This window comes from Chroicocephalus ridibundus, unplaced genomic scaffold, assembly GCF_963924245.1.
Source record: "Chroicocephalus ridibundus unplaced genomic scaffold, bChrRid1.1 SCAFFOLD_529, whole genome shotgun sequence".
Classification (NCBI taxonomy): Eukaryota; Metazoa; Chordata; class Aves; order Charadriiformes; family Laridae; genus Chroicocephalus; species Chroicocephalus ridibundus.
Window position 1 is genome coordinate 36,562 of NW_026961644.1, and position 19,161 is coordinate 55,722.

General features: G+C 70.7%; 1 protein-coding gene across 1 annotated transcript; it reads left to right on the top strand.

The window, feature by feature from the left end:
• Positions 1-1,100: 1,100 nt before the first annotated feature.
• On the top strand, positions 1,101-18,174 carry LOC134509522 (plasma membrane calcium-transporting ATPase 3-like). The gene is given in 24 exon segments (XM_063322065.1): positions 1,101-1,466; positions 2,238-2,427; positions 3,159-3,356; positions 4,604-4,861; positions 5,865-5,990; positions 6,086-6,214; positions 6,481-6,525; positions 6,636-6,794; positions 6,896-7,110; positions 8,982-9,224; positions 11,197-11,438; positions 12,719-12,953; positions 14,117-14,296; positions 15,225-15,312; positions 15,575-15,633; positions 15,636-15,688; positions 15,931-16,021; positions 16,023-16,055; positions 16,057-16,136; positions 16,247-16,295; positions 16,297-16,466; positions 17,396-17,555; positions 17,557-17,604; positions 17,926-18,174. Coding segments are annotated over 23 exon segments (3,288 nt in total). The 5' UTR covers positions 1,101-1,466; positions 2,238-2,249.
• The last annotated feature ends 987 nt before the right edge of the window (positions 18,175-19,161 follow it).

Here is a 19,161-nt window from a genome sequence, read left to right on the forward strand (position 1 = left end):
GCGCGTGTGTGTAGGTGTGGCGGGGACACGTGTGTGCAGGTGTCATGGGACACGCACGTGTGCAGGCGTGACGGGGACACGCGTGTGCAGGTGTCATGGGACACGCACGTGTGCAGGCGTGATGGGGACACGCGTGTGCAGGTGTCATGGACACGCGCGTGTGCAGGCGTGACGGGGACACGCGTGTGCAGGTGTCATGGACACGCGCGTGTGCAGGCGTGACGGGGACACGCGTGTGCAGGTGTCATGGGACACGCGCGTGTGCAGGCGTGACGGGGGACACGCGTGTGCAGGTGTCATGGGGCACACACGTGTGCAGGCACCATGGGACACACACGTGTCCAGGTGCGCCGGGGGCACACGCGTGTGCGAGGCCCCGCTGTGGCCCCAGGGGGTCCCCCCTCCCCCCTCCACGCGGCCGGGGGGCAGGGGGCGGGGCTTGCACGCGCGCGTGCCCGGGGGCGGGCGGGGCTTGCACGCGCGCGGGGGCGGGGCGTGCGCGGCGCGCGCGCCGCGGCGGGGACGCCCCGCCCCCCCTTTGGCGCAGTCCTCGCGCGCCCGCCGCAGGGCCGGGGGCGGGGCCACGCTCCCGCGGGCCACGCCCCCGCCCCGCGCTGATTGGTCGCCGCCGCAGGATGGGCAGGCGGGGGGCGGGGCCTGGGCGGCGGGAGGGGTGGGCTGGGGGGGACTGGGAATGGCTGGGGGTTACTGGGAGAACTGGGGGTTACTGGGATTTAAGGGGGACACTGGGGGTTACTGGGCGAACTGGGAATGTCTGGGGGCTACTGGGGGAACTAGGGATGGCTGGGAGTCACTGGGGGAACTGGGGATGTCCGGGGGCTACTGGGGGAACTGGGGATGGCTGGGAGTCACTGGGGAACTGGGAATGGCTGGGGGTTATTGGGAGAACTGGGACTCACTGGCAGTTAATAGGGGAACTGGGGGTTACTGAGGGAACTGGGGGTTACTGGGTAGACTGGGAGTTGCTGGGAGTTACTGGGAGCTTCATCAGAGATCGGGAATTACTGGGGGAGTTGGGGGGGACGGGGAGATACTGGGAGGACTGGGAAGGGCTGGGAGTAACGAACTGGGATTTATTGGGGAAAATGGGAGTTGCTGTGGGTCACCGGGGGGACTGGGAGTTACTGGGAACGACTGAGGGAATTGCGCAGTAGGAGTTACGGGGGGAACTGGGAATGGCCGGGATTTCCTGGGGGGACCAGGGCTCGCTGTGATTTAGCGGGGGCCCTGGGGGTCACTGGTGTTACTGGGAGGCGCTGGCGCGGGGGGTGGCAGGGTGGTGACCGGCGTCTCCCCAGGTGTGGCCCGGGCAGGGGGGGCGGCCGCCCCTGACCCCGCCCATGGCCTGGCCCCCCCGCGGGCGCGAGCCACCAGCCAGGGGGGGCCCCCCGGCATGACCCCCCCCGGGCCCCGCCACCGCCATCCTCACCGTCACCGCTGAGCAGGTCAGACCCCCGCGCCGGCCCCTGCTCCCCGACGGCGTCCCCACGGCGCGTCTGCTGTCCCTGACGGTGCCCCCGCTCCCCAGCGGCGTCCCTGCTCCCGGCGATGTCCCTATCCGCGCCCCCCAGTTACCTCCCGTGTCCCCAGTGACGTCCCCAAACCCCCAGCGCTGTCCCCGAGCCACGTCCCGTGTCCCCAGCGATGTCCCCGAGCCATAGCCTTTGTCCCCCAGGCCCTAGTACTGTCCCCAAGCCATGTCCCCTGTCCCCAACACTGTCCCCAAGCCCCATCCCTTGTCCCAGAGCCCCCAACGCCGTCCCCAAGCCATGTCCCCTGTCCCCAACGCTGTCCCCAAGCCCCATCCCTTGTCCCAGAGCCCCCAACGCCGTCCCCAAGCCATGTCCCCTGTCCCCAACGCTGTCCCCAAGCCATGTCCCCTGTCCCAGAGCCCCCAACGCCGTCCCCAAGCCATGTCCCCTGTCCCCAACGCTGTCCCCAAGCCATGTCCCCTGTCCCAGAGCCCCAATGCCGTCCCCAAGCCATGTCCCCTGTCCCCAACGCTGTCCCCAAGCCCCATCCCTTGTCCCAGAGTCCCCAAGCCATGTCCCCTGTCCCCAATGCTGTCCCCAAGCCCCATCCCTTGTCCCAGAGCCCCCAACGCCGTCCCCAAGCCCCCAGCCACGTCCCCTCGCCGTGTGCTGTCCCCAGAGCTCTCCCCGTGTCCCCCCCCTTGACCCCGTGTCCCCATGGCGGTGTCCCCGTCCCCTCGACAGGCCGCCGGCGCCATGGGGGACCTGGCCAACAGCACGGGGGAGGCCGGCGCCGGGGGGGGCTTCGGCTGCAGCCTGGGGGAGCTGCGGGCGCTGATGGAGCTGCGCGGCGCCGAGGCCCTGCTGAAGGTGCAGGAGGCCTACGGGGACGTGCACGGGCTCTGCCGCCGCCTCCGCACCTCCCCCACCGACGGTAGGGACCCCCAGGGACCTCCCCCCGCCACGGCATTCCCCCGGGACCCCCGGAGACCCCTCCTGTCCCGTAGGAACCCCCTGGGACCCCCAGAGACATCCCTGTCTCCTCAGGGACCCCCAGGGACCTCCCCCCCCATGGCATTCCCCCGGGACCCCCGGAGAACCCTCCTGTCCCATAGGAATCCCCTGGGACCCCCCCAGGACCCGCAGAGACCTCCCTGTCCCCCAGGGACCCCCTGGGACCCCCCCAAGGACCCCCAGAGACCCCTCTTGTCCCCTAGAGACCCCCTGGGGCCCCCAGAGACCTCCCTGTCCCCCAGGGACCCCCTGGGACCCCCCCAAGGACCCCCAGAGACCCCTCTTGTCCCCCAGGGACCCGCTGGGGCCCTCAGAGACCTCCCTGTTCCCCAGAGACCTCCCTGTCCCCCAGGGACCCCCAGGGACCCCCCCAAGGACCCCCAGAGACCCCTCTTGTCCCCTAGAGACCCGCTGGGGCCCCCAGAGACCTCCCTGTCCCCCAGGGACCCCCCAGAGACCCCTCTGTCCCCTGGGACCCCCCCAGGGACCCCTCCAAGGATCTCACAGTCTCCTCAAGGACCCCCTAGAGACCCCCGTCCCCTGGGAGCCCTCGGGGACCCCCCAGGATCTCACTGTCCCCCCAGAGAGCCCTGGGGGATCCGTGGGGGGGTGCTGGATGTTGCAACCCCCCCGACGTGTCTGGCCCCCCAGGTCTGTCGGAGGGGGCCGGGGAGCTGGAGCGGCGCCGCCAGGTCTTTGGCCAGAACTGGATCCCCCCGAAGCGCCCCAAGACCTTCGCGGAGCTGGTGTGGGAGGCGCTGCAGGACGTCACCCTCATCATCCTCGAGGCGGCCGCCGTCGTCTCCCTGGGGCTCTCCTTCTACACCCCCCCCGGCGGGGACACGCAAGGTGGGGGGGACCCCCGAGGTCCCCGCGTCCCCTCTGCCCTTCAGCCCTGCCCCGCCACTGGGTCCCCGTCCTGGCCCGATGTCACCCCCCTGTCCCCCACCTGTGGCTTGGTGCCCTCCCTGTGTCCCCATCCGACAGCGTCCCCTCGACCACCACGTCACCGTGCCGATGGCATCCCTGTGTCCCCGTCCAGATGCCGTCCCCATGCCCCTGGTGACATCCCTGGACATCCCTGCTTCCCTGGTGTCCCCATCCCTGGTCAGATGCCACCTCCGTGTCCCCATCCCTGGTCAGATGCCATCTATGTGTCCCCATGTCCCCATCCCTGGTCAGATGCCACCTCCATGTCCCCTGTGCCCCCACCCAGTACCGTCCCTGTGTCCCCATCCCTGGTCAGATGCCACCCCCATGTCCCCTGTGCCCCCACCTGGTGCCGTCCCTGTGTCCCCATCCCTGGCCAGATGCCACCCCCATGTCCCCTGTGCCCCCACCCAGTGCCGTCCCTGTGTCCCCATCCCTGGTCAGATGCCACCGCCATGTCCCCATCCCTGGTCAGATGCCACCCCCATGTCCCCTGTGCCCCCACCCAGTGCCGTCCCTGTGTCCCCATCCCTGGCCAGATGCCACCCCCATGTCCCCTGTGCCCCCACCCAGTGCCGTCCCTGTGTCCCCATCTCTGGTCAGATGCCACCCTCATGTCCCCTGTGCCCCCACCTGGTGCCATCCCTGGTGTCCCCATCCCTGGTCAGATGCCACCCCCATGTCCCCTGTGCCCCCACCCAGTGCCGTCCCTGTGTCCCCATCTCTGGTCAGATGCCACCTCCATGTCTCCTGTGCCCCCACCCGCTGCCGTCCCTGTGTCCCCATCCCTGGTCAGATGCCACCACCATGTCCCCATCCCTGGTCAGATGCCACCCCCATGTCCCCTGTGCCCCCACCCGGTGCCGCTCCTGGTGTCCCCATCCCTGGCCAGATGCCACCCCCATGTCCCCTGTGCCCCCACCCAGTGCTGTCCCTGTGACCCCATCCCTGGTCAGATGCCACCCCCATGTCCCCTGTGTCCCCACCCAGTGCTGTCCCTGTGACCCCATCCCTGGTCAGATGCCACCCCCATGTCCCCATCCCTGGTCAGATACCACCTCCGTGTCCCCATCCCTGGTCAGATGCCATCTACGTGTCCCCGGGTCCCCATCCCTGGTGAGGTGCCACCTCCACGTCCTCACCCCGCGTCCCCGCTGTCCCCGCAGCCTGCGGCCATGCCTCGGGCGGGGTGGAGGACGAGGGGGAGGCGGAGGCGGGCTGGATCGAGGGGGCGGCCATCCTGCTGTCGGTGGCCTGCGTGGTCCTCGTCACCGCCTTCAACGACTGGAGCAAGGAGCGGCAGTTCCGGGGGCTGCAGAGCCGCATCGAGCAGGAGCAGCGCGTGGCCGTCGTGCGCCGCGGCCGCCAGGTCCAGGTCCCCGTCGCCGAGCTGGTGGTGGGGGACGTCGTCCAGGTCAAGTACGGTGGGTGCCACCGCGCCCGGGGGGGGACATGACACAGCGGCCCCGATGCCGGGGCGATGGGCACAGGGGTGACACCGCAGCCCCGACGCCAGGGTGGTGGCACAGGGGGTGACAGGGCAGCCCTGATGCCGGGGTGGTGGCACAGGGGTGACACCGCAGCCCTGATGCCGGGGTGGTGGCACAGGGGGTGACAGGGCAGCCCTGATGCCAGGGTGATGGGCACAGGGGTGACACCGCAGCCCCGACGCCGGGGTGGTGGCACAGGGGGTGACAGGGCAGCCCTGATGCCAGGGTGATGGGCACAGGGGTGACACCGCAGCCCCGATGCCGGGGTGGTGGCACAGGGAGTGACGGGGCAGCCCTGATGCCGGGGTGGTGGCACAGGGGTGACACCGCAGCCCCGACGCCGGGGTGGTGGCACAGGGAGTGACAGGGCAGCCCCAATGCCGGGGCAATGGGCACAGGGGTGACACCGCAGCCCCGACGCCGGGGTGGTGGCACAGGGGGTGACGGGGCAGCCCTGATGCCGGGGTGGTGGCACAGGGGTGACACCGCAGCCCTGATGCCGGGGTGGTGGCCCAGGGGGTGACAGGCAGCCCTGATGCCAGGGTGATGGGCACAGGGGTGACAGGGCAGCCCCGACGCCGGGGTGGTGGCACAGGGGGTGACAGGGCAGCCCTGATGCCAGGGTGATGGGCACAGGGGTGACACTGCAGCCTCGACACAGGGGTGGTGGCACAGGGGGTGACAGGGCAGCCCCGACGCCGGGGCAATGGGCACAGGGGTGACACCGCAGCCCTGACGCCAGGGTGGTGGCACAGGGGGTGACAGGCAGCCCTGATGCCAGGGTGATGGGCACAGGGGTGACAGGGCAGCCCCGACGCCGGGGCAATGGGCACAGGGGTGACACCGCAGCTCCGACGCTGGGGTGGTGGCACAGGGGTGACACCGCAGCCCCGATGCCGGGGTGGTGGCCCAGGGGGTGACACGTCCTGCCCCGCAGGTGACCTGCTGCCGGCTGACGGCGTCCTGATCCAGGGCAACGACCTGAAGATCGACGAGAGCGCGCTGACGGGGGAGTCCGACCACGTCCGCAAGTCGGCCGACAAGGACCCCATGCTGCTCTCGGGTGAGGCGGGGGGCGCCCGGCGGCCTGGGGGGGGGGCTGGGGGAGCTCCCGCCGTGACCCCCCCGTTGTGTGCGTGTCCCCCCCCGCCCCCCCAGGCACCCACGTCATGGAGGGCTCGGGGAAGATGGTGGTGACGGCCGTGGGGGTCAACTCGCAGAGCGGCATCATCTTCACGCTGCTGGGCGCCGGCGGGGAGGAGGAGGAGGAGAAGAAGGAGAAGAAAGGTGGGTCACCGCCCCCCCCCTTTGTCCCCACGTCCCTCCCCTGCGTGTCCTCCCCGTCCCCTCGGTCCCTGGGGAGCGCAGGGACCCCCGCCCTGACCAGGGACGGGCTCCGCACCCCCCTCCCACTGCCGCCCCCCACGCCGGAGGTGGAGTCCAGCCGGGGGGGACGCGCCTGGGGGGGGTGTGGGGTGCCCCCAGCCCCGTCCCGTCCCCCCTCGTGCCTTGTCCCATCTCTGACGCCGGCGCCGTCCCTCCTCCCGCCGCAGGGAAGCCCCAGGACGGCGCGGTGGTGGAGACCCTGCAGAGCAAAGGTGGGCCGGGGTCCCTCAGCGGGGCTGGGGGGTGACACACGCCTGTCCTTCCCCCCCCCCCCCCCACCCCGCCGCGCGCCACTGACGGGGCCGTGCGTCTGTCCCCCCAGCCAAGAAGCAGGACGGGGCGGTGGCCATGGAGATGCAGCCGCTGAAGAGCGCGGAGGGGGGGGACGTGGAGGAGCGGCAGCGCGGCGGCGGGCACAAGAAGGAGAAGTCGGTGCTGCAGGGCAAGCTGACCAGGCTGGCCGTGCAGATCGGCAAGGCAGGTGGGCGCGGGGACGCGGCCCCCACCCCCGTCTCGCCCCAAACCCCCCCCCCCGCCCCCCCCGCCGCCCCCCGGCGCGCGGCTGAGGGGGCTGTGCGGCAGGGCTGGCCATGTCGGCGGTGACCGTCATCATCCTGGTGCTCTACTTCGTCATCGAGACCTTCGTGGTGGAGGGGCGGCCCTGGCTGGCCGAGTGCACCCCCGTCTACGTCCAGTACTGGGTCAAGTTCTTCATCATCGGCGTCACCGTCCTGGTGGTGGCTGTCCCCGAGGGGCTGCCGCTGGCCGTCACCATCTCCCTGGCCTACTCCGTCAAGGTCAGGCCCCCCCGGCGCGGCCGTCGGTCCTCAGAGCTCCTCCGTCCCCCCGCGGATCCGTCCCTCCGTCCTCCGAGCTCCGGCTCCCCCTTTCCTTCTCTCCGTCTGTCTGTCCCCCGAGCCCTGCTGTCCGTCTGCTCCTCCGTCCTTCCGCCCCTCCGCCCTCGCGGCTCCTCCGTCCGTCCGCTGTTGCGTCCGTCTGTCCGTCCTCCGAGTCCTTGCTCGCCTTCTCCCTCCCTGTCTTCCAAGCCCTGCTCCCGTCTCCTCCTCCCTCCGTCCTCAGGGCTCGTCCGTCCGTCCGCCCATCCCGCTGCAGATCCGTCCTGTCCTCCCAGTTCCCGCTGAACCCCTCCCCTCACCTGCTCCCCAGTCTCTCCGTCCCTCCCTCCCTCCTCAGAGCTCCTCCGGCCGTCTGTCCAGCCGTCCATCCCCCCGTAGCTCCGTCCGTCCATCCCCCCGTAGCTCCGACCGTCCATCCCCCTGTAGCTCCGTCCGTCCATCCCCCCGTAGCTCCGTCCATCCATCCCCCTGTAGCTCCGTCCGTCCATCCCCCTGTAGCTCCGTCCGTCCATCCCCCCGTAGCTCCGTCCGTCCATCCCCCTGTAGCTCCGTCCATCCATCCCCCCGTAGCTCCGTCCATCCATCCCCCCGTAGCTCCGTCCGTCCATCCCCCCGTAGCTCCGTCCGTCCATCCCCCTGTAGCTCCGTCCGTCCATCCCCCCGTAGCTCCGTCCGTCCATCCCCCTGTAGCTCCGTCCGTCCATCCCCCCGTAGCTCCGTCCATCCATCCATTTCCCTGTAGCTCCATCCATGCATCCCCCCATAGCTCCATCTGTCCCCCCGTAGCTCCATCCGTCCATCCATCCCCCCGTAGCTCCGTCCGTCCATCCATCCCCCCGTAGCTCCATCTGTCCCCCCGTAGCTCCATCTGTCCCCCCGTAGCTCTGTCCGTCCGTCCATCCCCCCATAGCTCCGTCCGTCCATCCATTCCCCCGTAGCTCCGTCCATCTGTCCCCCCGTAGCTCCGTCCGTCCGTCCATCCCCCCGTAGCTCCGTCCGTCCATCCATTCCCCCGTAGCTCCGTCCATCTGTCCCCCCGTAGCTCCGTCCGTCCGTCCATCCCCCCATAGCTCCGTCCGTCCATCCATTCCCCCGTAGCTCCGTCCATCTGTCCCCCCGTAGCTCCGTCCGTCCGTCCATCCCCCCGTAGCTCCGTCCGTCCATCCATTTCCCTGTAGCTCCGTCCATCTGTCCCCCCGTAGCTCCGTCCATCCATCCATTCCCCCGTAGCTCCGTCCATCCATCCCCCTGTAGCTCCGTCCGTCCGTCCATCCCCCCATAGCTCCGTCCGTCCGTCCATCCCCCCGTAGCTCCGTCCGTCCGTCCATCCCCCCGTAGCTCCGTCCGTCCGTCCATCCCCCTGTAGCTCCGTCCGTCCGTCCATCCCCCTGTAGCTCCGTCCGTCCGTCCATCCCCCCGTAGCTCCATCTGTCTGTCCATCCCCCCATAGCTCCGTCCATCTGTCTGTCCCCCCGTAGCTCCGTCCGTCCGTCCCCCCATAGCTCTGGCTGTCCGTCCGTCCCCCCGTAGCTGCGTCCGTCCGTCCGTCCCCCCAGCTCCTCCGGCCGCCTTCTCCGTTCCTGGACGTCTGTCCCTTCCCTCTCCCGGCCGTTTCCCCCCTCTGCCTCCCGCAAACTCCTCTCCGTCCGTCCCCCCGGCCCCTCCCAGCCCCCCGGCCCTGCCGCCGCCGCGTCCCCCCTGCCTCCCCCAGCTCGGGGGTGTCCCTCGGTGCCCACCCCCCGCCCCTCAACTCCCCCCCTTTCCCCCAACACCCCCCCCCCCAACCCCCCCCCCGGCCTCTTTTCCCCCAGAAAATGATGCGGGACAACAACCTGGTGCGGCACCTGGACGCCTGCGAGACGATGGGCAACGCCACGGCCATCTGCTCGGACAAGACGGGGACGCTGACCACCAACCGCATGACGGTGGTGCAGGCCTTCCTGGGGGGCACCCACTTCCGCGCCCCCCCCGAGCCCGCCGCCGTCGCGCCCCCCACCCGCGACCTGCTGCTCCAGGCCATCGCCATCAACAGCGCCTACACCACCAAGATCCTGGTGAGGGGACGGCGGGGGGGACACGCGCTGGGGACCCCCCCGGGGGGATGGGACCCTCTGGGGACACACACAGACCCCCCCCACGCGCTGGGGACCCCCCCGGGGGGATGGGACCCTCTGGGGACACACACACCCCCCCCCCCCCCCGCGCGCTGGGGACCCCCCCGGGGGGATGGGACCCTCTGGGGACACACACACCCCCCCCCTGCGCGCTGGGGACCCCCCCGGGGGGAGCTGGAGCCCAAAGCTGGGGGGGCTCTGGGCAACCCCAGAGACACCCCCCCCATGGAACCCCCTCTCTGCCCCTAACGACACTTCTCTGCCCCCTCCCCGTCCTGTGTCTGACCCCCCAACCCCCATACCCACCCCTGCTGCCCCATATCTGCCCCTCTGACCCCCGTATCTATCCCTGCTGCCTCCTACCTGCCCTCCTGACCCCAACTTTCTCCTCAACATCCCCATATCTGCCCCCCCGACCCCCATATCCACCCCTGACCCCCATATCTGCCCTCCTAACCCCCATATCTCTCCCCCTGACCCCCATATCCACCCCGTATCTGCCCCCCAACCCCCATACCCACCCCTGACCCCCATATCCACCCCATATCTACCCCCCTAACCCCCATACCCACCTCTGCTGCCCCATACCTGCCCCCCAACCCCCATATCCACCCCTGACCCCCATATCTGCCCCATATCTGCCCCCCTGACCCCCATGTCCACCCCTGACCCCCATATGCGCCCCATACCTGCCCCTCCGAACCCCCTATCCACACCCCTGACCCCCATATCCACCCCTGACCCCCATATCTGCCCTCCTAACCCCCATATCTCTCCCCCTGACCCCCATATCCACCCCATATCTGCCCCCCTAACCCCCATACCCACCCCTGCTGCCCCATACCTGCCCCCCAACCCCCATATCCACCCCTGACCCCCATATCTGCCCCATATCTGCCCCCCTGACCCCCATGTTCACCCCTGACCCCCATATGCGCCCCATACCTGCCCCTCCGAACCCCCTATCCACACCCCTGACCCCCATATCTGCCCCGTATCTGACCCTCCGACCCCCATATCTCTCCCCCTGACCCCCATATCCACCCCATATCTGCCCCCCTAACCCCCATACCCACCCCTGCTGCCCCATACCTGCCCCCCAACCCCCATATCCACCCCATATCTGCCCCCCTAACCCCCATGTCCACCCCTGACCCCCATATGCACCCCATACCTGCTCCTCCGACGCCCATATCCAACCCTGCCCCCCGTATCCACCCCATATCTGGCCCGCTAACCTCCATGTCCCCCCCTGACCCCCATATGCGCCCCATACCTGCCCCTCCGACCCCCATATCCACCCCATATCTGCCCCCCTGACCCCCATATCCACCCCTGCCCCCTGTATCCACCCCATATCTGCCCCCCTGACCCCCATATCCACCCCTGCCCCCTGTATCCACCCCATATCTGCCCCCCGACCCCCATATCCACCCCTGCCCCCTGTATCCACCCCATATCTGCCCCCCTGACCCCCATATCCACCCCTGCCCCCTGTATCCACCCCATATCTGCCCCCCATATCCACCCCTGCCCCCTGTATCCACCCCATATCTGCCCCCCTGACCCCCATATCCACCCCTGCCCCCTGTATCCACCCCATATCTTGCCCCCCGACCCCCATATCCACCCCTGCCCCCTGTATCCACCCCATATCTGCCCCCCTGACCCCCATATCCACCCCTGCCCCCTGTATCCACCCCATATCTGCCCCCCTGACCCCCATATCCACCCCTGCCCCCTGTATCCACCCCATATCTTGCCCCCCGACCCCCATATCCACCCCTGCCCCCTGTATCCACCCCATATCTGCCCCCCTGACCCCCATATCTTTCCCCCTGGCCCCCATGTCCACCCCTGACCCCCATACCTCTCTCCCCCCGCCCCCCATCTCCCTCCCCCCGCCCCCCAGCCCCCCGAGACGGCGGGGGGGCTGCCGCGGCAGGTGGGGAACAAGACGGAGTGCGCGCTGCTGGGGCTGGCGCTGGCGCTGGGGGGGGACTACGAGGCGCTGCGGGCGCAGGTGCCCGAGGAGCGGCTGCACAAGGTCTACACCTTCAACTCCGTGCGCAAGTCCATGAGCACCGTCACCCGCCGGCCCGGCGGCGCCTTCCGCCTCTTCAGCAAGGGCGCCTCCGAGATCCTGCTGCGCAGGTGAGGGGGGGCGGCACCCCACGGGGGCCCCCGAGACCCTCCTGTGCCGTGAGGGGGGGGGCAGCGCCCCGCCACCCCCCTGGGGACACTCGGGGACACCCCTGAGGGCTCTCCAAGACCTTCCTGTGTGGTGAGAGGGGGGGCAGCGCCCCGCCACCCCCCTGGGGACACTCGGGGACACCCCACGGGGGGCCTCCGAGACCCTCCTGTGCGGTGAGAGGGGGGGCTGTGCCCCACAACCCCCCTGGGGACACTTGGGGACACCCCACGGGGGCCCCCGAGACCCTCCTGTGCGGTGAGAGGGGGGGCTGTGCCCCACAACCCCCCTGGGGACACTCGGGGACACCCCTGAGGGCTCTCCGAGACCCTCCTGTGCGGTGAGAGGGGGGGCAGCGCCCCGCCACCCCCCTGGGGACACTCAGGGACACCCCACGGGGGGCCTCCGAGACCCTCCTGTGCGGTGAGGGGGGGCGGCACCCCACAACCCCCCTGGGGACACTCGGGGACACCCCTGAGGGCTCTGCGAGACCCTCCTGTGCGGTGAGGGGGGGCGGCACCCCACAACCCCCCTGGGGACACTCGGGGACACCCCTGAGGGCTCTCCGAGACCCTCCTGTGCGGTGAGGGGGGGTGGCACCCCACAACCCCCCCCGGGGGACGCTTGGGGACCCTTGGGGACGCGCCACGAGGGGCCTCCGAGATGCTCCTGCGCAGGCGAGGGGCTGCACCCCCAAAGTGTCTTTGGGACCCCCCCTCCAAGACGCCCCCGGGATCCTCCTGCGCTGCTGAGGGTTGTGTGTGTCCCCCCCAGCTCCCCTGGTGCCGGGGCGGCGGGCGTCCCCCCATGTCCCCCCACGTGCTGCGTGGTGCTGGGGGGGCGGCAGGGAGCCCTGTGTCCCCATGTCCCCCCATGTCCCCGTGTCCCCCCAGGTGCTGCTCCGTGCTGGGGGTGGGGGGGAGCCCTGTGTCCCCATGTCCCCCCGTGTCCCCCCGTGTCCCCCCAGGTGCTGCTCCGTGCTGGGGGCGGGGGGGAGCCCTGTGTCCCCATGTCCCCCCGTGTCCCCCCGTGTCCCCCCAGGTGCTGCTCCGTGCTGGGGGCGGGGGGGAGCCCTGTGTCCCCATGTCCCCCCGTGTCCCCCCAGGTGCTGCTCCGTGCTGGGGGCGGGGGGGAGCCCTGTGTCCCCATGTCCCCCCGTGTCCCCCCGTGTCCCCCCAGGTGCTGCTCCGTGCTGGGGGCGGGGGGGAGCCCTGTGTCCCCATGTCCCCCCGTGTCCCCCCAGGTGCTGCTCCGTGCTGGGGGCCGGGGGGGAGCCCCGTCCCTTCGGGCCGCGGGAGCGGGAGCAGCTGGTGCGGGAGGTGGTGGAGCCCATGGCGGCCGCGGGGCTGCGCACCCTGGTCCTGGCCTTCCGCGACTTCCCCCCCGGCCCCGAGCCCCCCTGGGACGACGAGGCGGCCATCGTCACCGACCTGACCTGCATCGCCATCGTCGGCATCGAGGACCCCGTGCGCCCCGAGGTGCGGGGACGGGGACCACAGGGGCATGGGGGACAGCTGGGGGCAGAGGGGACGTGTGAGGGGCAGGGGGACACGTGGGGCACGAGGGGACGTGGGGATGGAGGGGGCACGGGGACACGTGAGGGACTTGGGGACACGTGGGGGATGAGGGGACGTGGGGATGGAGGGGGCACGGGGACACGTGAGGGACTTGGGGACACGTGAGGGATGAGGGGACGTGGGGATGGAGGGGGCACGGGGACACGTGAGGGACTTGGGGACACGTGGGGGATGATGGGGACATGGGGATGGAGGGGGCACGGGGACACGTGAGGGATGTGGGGATGGGGGTACACAGGGACATGGGGATGGAGGGGACACGGGGACATGTGAGGGATGGGGGGACACGGGGACATGGGGATGGAGGGGACATGGGGACATGTGAGGGACATGGAGACGTGTGGGGGATGTGGGGACAGGGGGACACGTGGGGGATGTGGGGACACGGGGACATGAGGATGGAGGGGACACTGGGGACACGTGAGGGACAGGGGGACACATGGGGGATGTGGGGATGGGGGGACATGTGAGGGACATGGAGACACGTGGGGGACATGGGGATGGAGGGGATATGGGGACATGTGAGGGATGGGGGGACACATGGGGGATGTGGGGACACGGGGACATGGGGATGGAGGGGACACGGGGACACGTGAGGGACGGGGACACATGGGGGATGTGGGGATGGAGGGGACACGGGGACATGTGGGGGACATGGGGATGGAGGGGACATGGGGACACGTGAGGATGGAGAGGACATGGGGACGTAGGGATGGGACATGGGGACACGGGGGGCATGGGGACACAGGACATGATGGGGACACACAGGGGACGTGGGGACGGGGCATGTTGGGGGGGACGGGACTTGGGGACGTGGGGATGGGGGGACACGGGGGACACGGGGCTGGGGACGGTGGGGAGACCCGGAGGCGCCTGGGGGACGTGGGGACGGGGTGTGTCGGGGACAGGGGACACATGGGGCACAGGGGGATGCGGGGAGGTGGCAGGGGGCAGGGGACGCACGGGGGGACGTGGGGACGCGCGGGGGCAGTGGACGGGGGACGCGGGGGCGGGAGGAGGCCCGCGGGGCCGGTGGCGGTGTGACCGGCGGCGGGCGGCGGCAGGTCCCCGAGGCCATCCGTAAGTGCCAGCGCGCCGGGATCACGGTGCGGATGGTGACCGGGGACAACCTGAACACGGCGCGGGCCATCGCGGCCAAGTGCGGCATCCTGCCCCCCGGCGAGGAGTGGCTCTGCCTGGAGGGCAGGGAGTTCAACCGCCGCATCCGCAACCAGAAGGGAGAGGTGCTGCCTGCCGGGGGCACTGGGGGCACTGGGAGGGACTGGGAACACTGGGAGAAGGGACTGGGGGCACTGGGGGACACTGGGAGGGACTGGGAACACTGGGAGAAGGGACTGGGAGGGACTGGGGGCACTGGGGAGAAGGGACTGGGAACACTGGGAGAAGACGCTGGGAGGGACTGTAGGGGCACTGGGGACACTGGGAAGGACTGGGGGGCACTGGGGACACTGGGAGAAGATGCTGGGAGGGACTGGGGGCACTGGGAGAAGACTCTGGGAGGGACTGGGGGACACTGGGGACACTGGGAGAAGACCCTGGGGGGCACTGGGAGGGATGGAGGGGTGATGGGAGGAGTCCTGGGATGGACTGGGAGGCACTGGGATGGACTGGGGACACTAAGAGAAGACCTGGGGAGGGACTGGGGGGCACTGGGAGGGACTGGGGGCACTGGGAGGGACGGGGGACACTGGGAGAAGACCCTGGGGGACACTGGGAGGGACTGGGGGCACTGTGAGAAGACCCTGGGGGGCACTGGGAGGCACTGGGGGCACTGGGAGAGGACCCTGGGGAGCACTGGGAGGCACTGGGGGGCACTGGGGACACTGGGAGAAGACCCTGTGGGGCACTGGGAGGAGCCCTGGGGACACTGGGAGGGACTGGGGACACTGGGAGAAGACCCTGGGGGACACTGGGAGGCACTGGGGGCACTGGGAGAGGACCCTGGGGGGCACTGGGGGCACTGAGAAGGTCCGAGGGGGTGGAATCAGGGGTCCTTGGGGGGGGACACACAAAAGGGGGTGCCCCAGAGCTGGGGGGTCGGAGTGGGGCTCAACCCCCCCCCCGACCTGGGGCTGTTGGGGCTGTGGGGGGGGCAGTTGGGGGTCGGTGTGTGGGGCTCACCCCCCCCCCCCCCGCCCCGTGCCCCCCCAGGTGGAGCAGGAGCGCCTGGACAAGGTGTGGCCCAAGCTGCGGGTGCTGGCCCGCTCCTCCCCCACCGACAAGCACACCCTGGTGAAAGGTGGGGCGCGGGGGGGGGGACACACGGGACTTGGGGGGCACCTGGGGGGGCGTTGGGGGGCACCTGGGGGGGCGTTGGGGGGGCTCGGAGGGGGTTTGGGGGGCTCGGAGGGGGTTTACGGGGGGTTTGGGAGTGGAAGGGGGGGGGCCTTGGGGGGCTCGGAGGGTGCTGGGGTGGAAGGGGGGCGTCGGGGGGGGCTCGGAGGGGGTCTGTGGGGGGGCTCGGGGGGTGTGGGGGTCCCCACGGCCCCCCCCGTCCCCAGGGATCATCGACAGCACGGTGGGGGAGCAGCGGCAGGTGGTGGCCGTCACCGGGGACGGGCACCAACGACGGCCCCGCTGCTCAAGAAGGCCGACGTGGGCTTCGCCATGGTAACGTCCGTGTGTGTGTGTCCCCCCCCTCCGCCCCCCCGCCCCGAAACCGGGGTCCCCGACACCTCTCCCCCCACCCTCAAATCACCCCCCTCCCCCCCCCCCGGGGACCGTCACCGCAGGGCAACCTCCTCGTCCCCGCCCCGCGGCTCCGTCCTGAGGGGTCCCCGACCCCTCGCCGTCCCCCCATTACCGCCCCCCCCCGGGGCCCCCCCCTCGCCCTCGCCCACCCCGCGGGTCTCCCCAGGGCATCGCGGGGTACGGACGTGGCCAAGGAGGCGTCCGACATCATCCTGACGGACGACAACTTCTCCAGCATCGTCAAGGCGGTGATGTGGAGGCCGCAACGTCTACGACAGCATCTCCAAGTTCCTTGCAGTTCCAGCTCACCGTCAACGTGGTGGCCGTGGTGGTGGCCTTCACCGGCGCCTGCATCACCCAGGTGGGGGCCGCGCGCCACCACCCCCGCGGGGCGGAGCCGGGGTGGGGACACACACACACACACACGACAACAGGGGACCCCCCCGGAGCGCAGTCCCACCGCCCCCCGCCCCGCCCCGCAGAGACTCCCCGCTGAAGGCCGTGCAGATGCTGTGGGTCAACCTCATCATGGGACACCTTCGCCTCGCTGGCGCTGGCCACCGAGCCCCCCACGGAGGCCCTGCTGCTGCGCAAGCCCTACGGCCGCGACAAGCCCCTCATCTCCCGCACCATGCTCAAGAACATCCTGGGCCACGCCGCCTACCAGCTCGTCATCATCTTCACCCTCCTCTTCGTCGGTGCGTGGCCGCCGGGCGCCCCCGGGGGCGCTAGCAGAGGTCCCGCGGCCGTGTCCCCGAGGCTGGGGCCGTGTCCCCGAGGTTGGGGCCGTGTCCCCGAGGCGGGGCCGTTGTCCCAGGGGAGATGTTGGGGGAGCTCCTGGAGCTATGGGCCGTTGTCCCCAGGGGGGCTCCGTATCCCAGGGAGATCTTGGGAGAGCTCTCAGGGCCATGGGCCGCGTCCTGAGCGTGTCCCGCGTCCCAGGGGAGGTGCTGGGAGAGGTCCCGCACCCATGGCCATGTCCCCAGGGTGGTCCCACACCCCACGGGAGATGTTGGGAGGTGTCCTACAGCCATGGCCGTGTCCCCAGGGGGGTCCCACACCCCACGGGAGATGTTGGGAGATGTTGGGAGGTGTCCTACAGCCATGGCCATGGCCCCACACGGTGGTTCCACGCCCCACGGGAGATGCTGGGAGAGGTCCCGCACCCATGGCCGTGTCCCCAGGGGGTCCCACACCCCACAGGAGATGTTGGGAGGTGTCCTACAGCCATGGCCGTGTCCCCAGGGGGTCCCACACACCCCACGGGAGATGTTGGGAGGTGTCCTACAGCCGTGGCCATGCCCCCAAGGTGGCCCCACACCCCACGGGAGATGTTGGGAGGTGTTGGGAGGTGTCCTACACCCATGGCCGTGTCCCCAAGGTGGCCCCCACACCCCACGGGAGATGTTGGGAGATGTTGGGAGGTAGTCCTACAGCCATGGCCGTGTCCCCAGGGTGGTCCCACACCCCACGGGAGATGTTGGGAGATGTTGGGAGAGAGGTCCTACACCCCCACGGGAGATGTTGGGGGGTGTCCTACAGCCACTGGCCAGCGTCCCCTGGGTTGGTCCCACCCCCCTGCCCGTGTCCCCCGAGCCCCGGGTGACGCGGCCCCTGCCCCGGCAGGAGAGCTGCTGCTGGACATGGACAGACGGGCGCCAGGCCCCGCTGCACGCGCCGCCCTCGGAGCACTACACCGTCATCTTCAACACCTTCGTCATGATGCAGCTCTTCAACGAGATCAACGCCCGCAAGGTCCACGGCGAGAGGAACGTCTTCGCCGGCATCTTCGCCCAACCCCATCTTCTGCTCCATCGTCCTCGGCACCTTCGCCATCCAGGTGGGACGCGGGGGGGGGACATGACACCCTGGGGACCTCGTTGTCCCCCCCGTTGTCCCGGGCACCTTCGCCATCCAGGTGGGACGCGGGGGGACACCCCGAGGCCGTGGGGGGGGGGACCCTGGGGACCTCCTTGTCCCCTCCGTTGTCCCGGGCGCCTCCGCCGTTCGGAGGGCGGGCCGTGGGGAGGTCCGGGGGGGGGTCCCACGGGGACACCCTGGGGACCCCACACGTGGAGGGCACCCCTGGGGACAATGGGGGGGACCCGTAGGGACCCCCCAGACGCGGAGGGGACCCCGCTGACCCCCCCGTGCCCCCCAGGTGGCCATCGTGCAGTTCGGGGGGAAGCCCTTCAGCTGCTCCCCCCTCAGCGCCGAGCAGTGGCTGTGGTGCCTCTTCCTGGGGCTCGGCGAGCTGCTCTGGGGGCAGGTACCGCGGGGGGCTCCGACCCACGGGGGGGGCTCCGACCCACGGGGGGAGGGCTCTGACTCACGGCGGGGGGCTCTGACCCACAGGGGGGGGACACTGACCCACGGGGGGCGGGCTCTGACCCACGCGGGGGGGCTCTGACCCATAGTGGGGGGCTCTGACCCATGGCGGGGGGGACGACTGACCCATGGGGGGGGCTCTGACCCACGGGGGGGGACACTGACCCACGGGGGGGGCTCCGACCCACAGCGGGGGGGGCTCTGACCCACGGCGGGGGGGCTCTGACCCATAGGGGGGGGCTCTGGCCCACGGGGGGGACACTGACCCACAGCGGGGGGGGCTCTGACCCACGGGGGGGGCTCTGACCCATGCAGGGGGACACTGACCCACGGCAGGGGGGGTTCTGACCCACGGCGGGGGGGCTCTGACCCATGGGGGGTGGGGGCTCTGACCCATGGTGGGGGGGGCTCTGACCCATGGGGGGGGACACTGACCCATGGGGGGAGGGCTTTGACCCATGGTGGGGGGCTCTGACCCACAGGGAGAGGGGCCACTGACCCATAGTGGGGGGCTCTGACCCATGGGGGGGAACACTGGCCCACGGTGGGGGGGCTCTGACCCATAGAAGGGTGACCCTGACCCACGGGGGGGGTACTCTGACCCATAGGGCGGGGGCTCTGACCCACGGTGGGGCTCTGACCCACAGAGGGGGGACTCTGACCCATGGCAGGGGACACCGACCCATAGAGGGGTTGACCCTGGCCCACAGCGGGGGGGCTCTGACCCACAGCGGGGGGGGAACTCTGACCCACGGTGGGGACCCTGACAAGGGGGCTGGGGGGGGGGGGGGGATCCTGACCCATAGAGGGGGACTCTGCCCCGGGGGGGGATGGACCCCGAGCCCTAGAGGAACGTCTGCCCCATAGCAGGGGACCCTGCCCCATAGCGGAGACGTCCACCCCATGGGGGGGACCCTGCCCCCGTTACCCCTGGGTGCCCCCTCCCCCGGGGGGGCCGTGGGGCTGCCCCACGTGGCCTCGTTGACCTCGTTAACCCTGTTCCCTTCGTTAACCTCGTTAACCCCGTTCCCTTCGTTAACCTCATTGACCTCATTAACCCGTTCCCTTC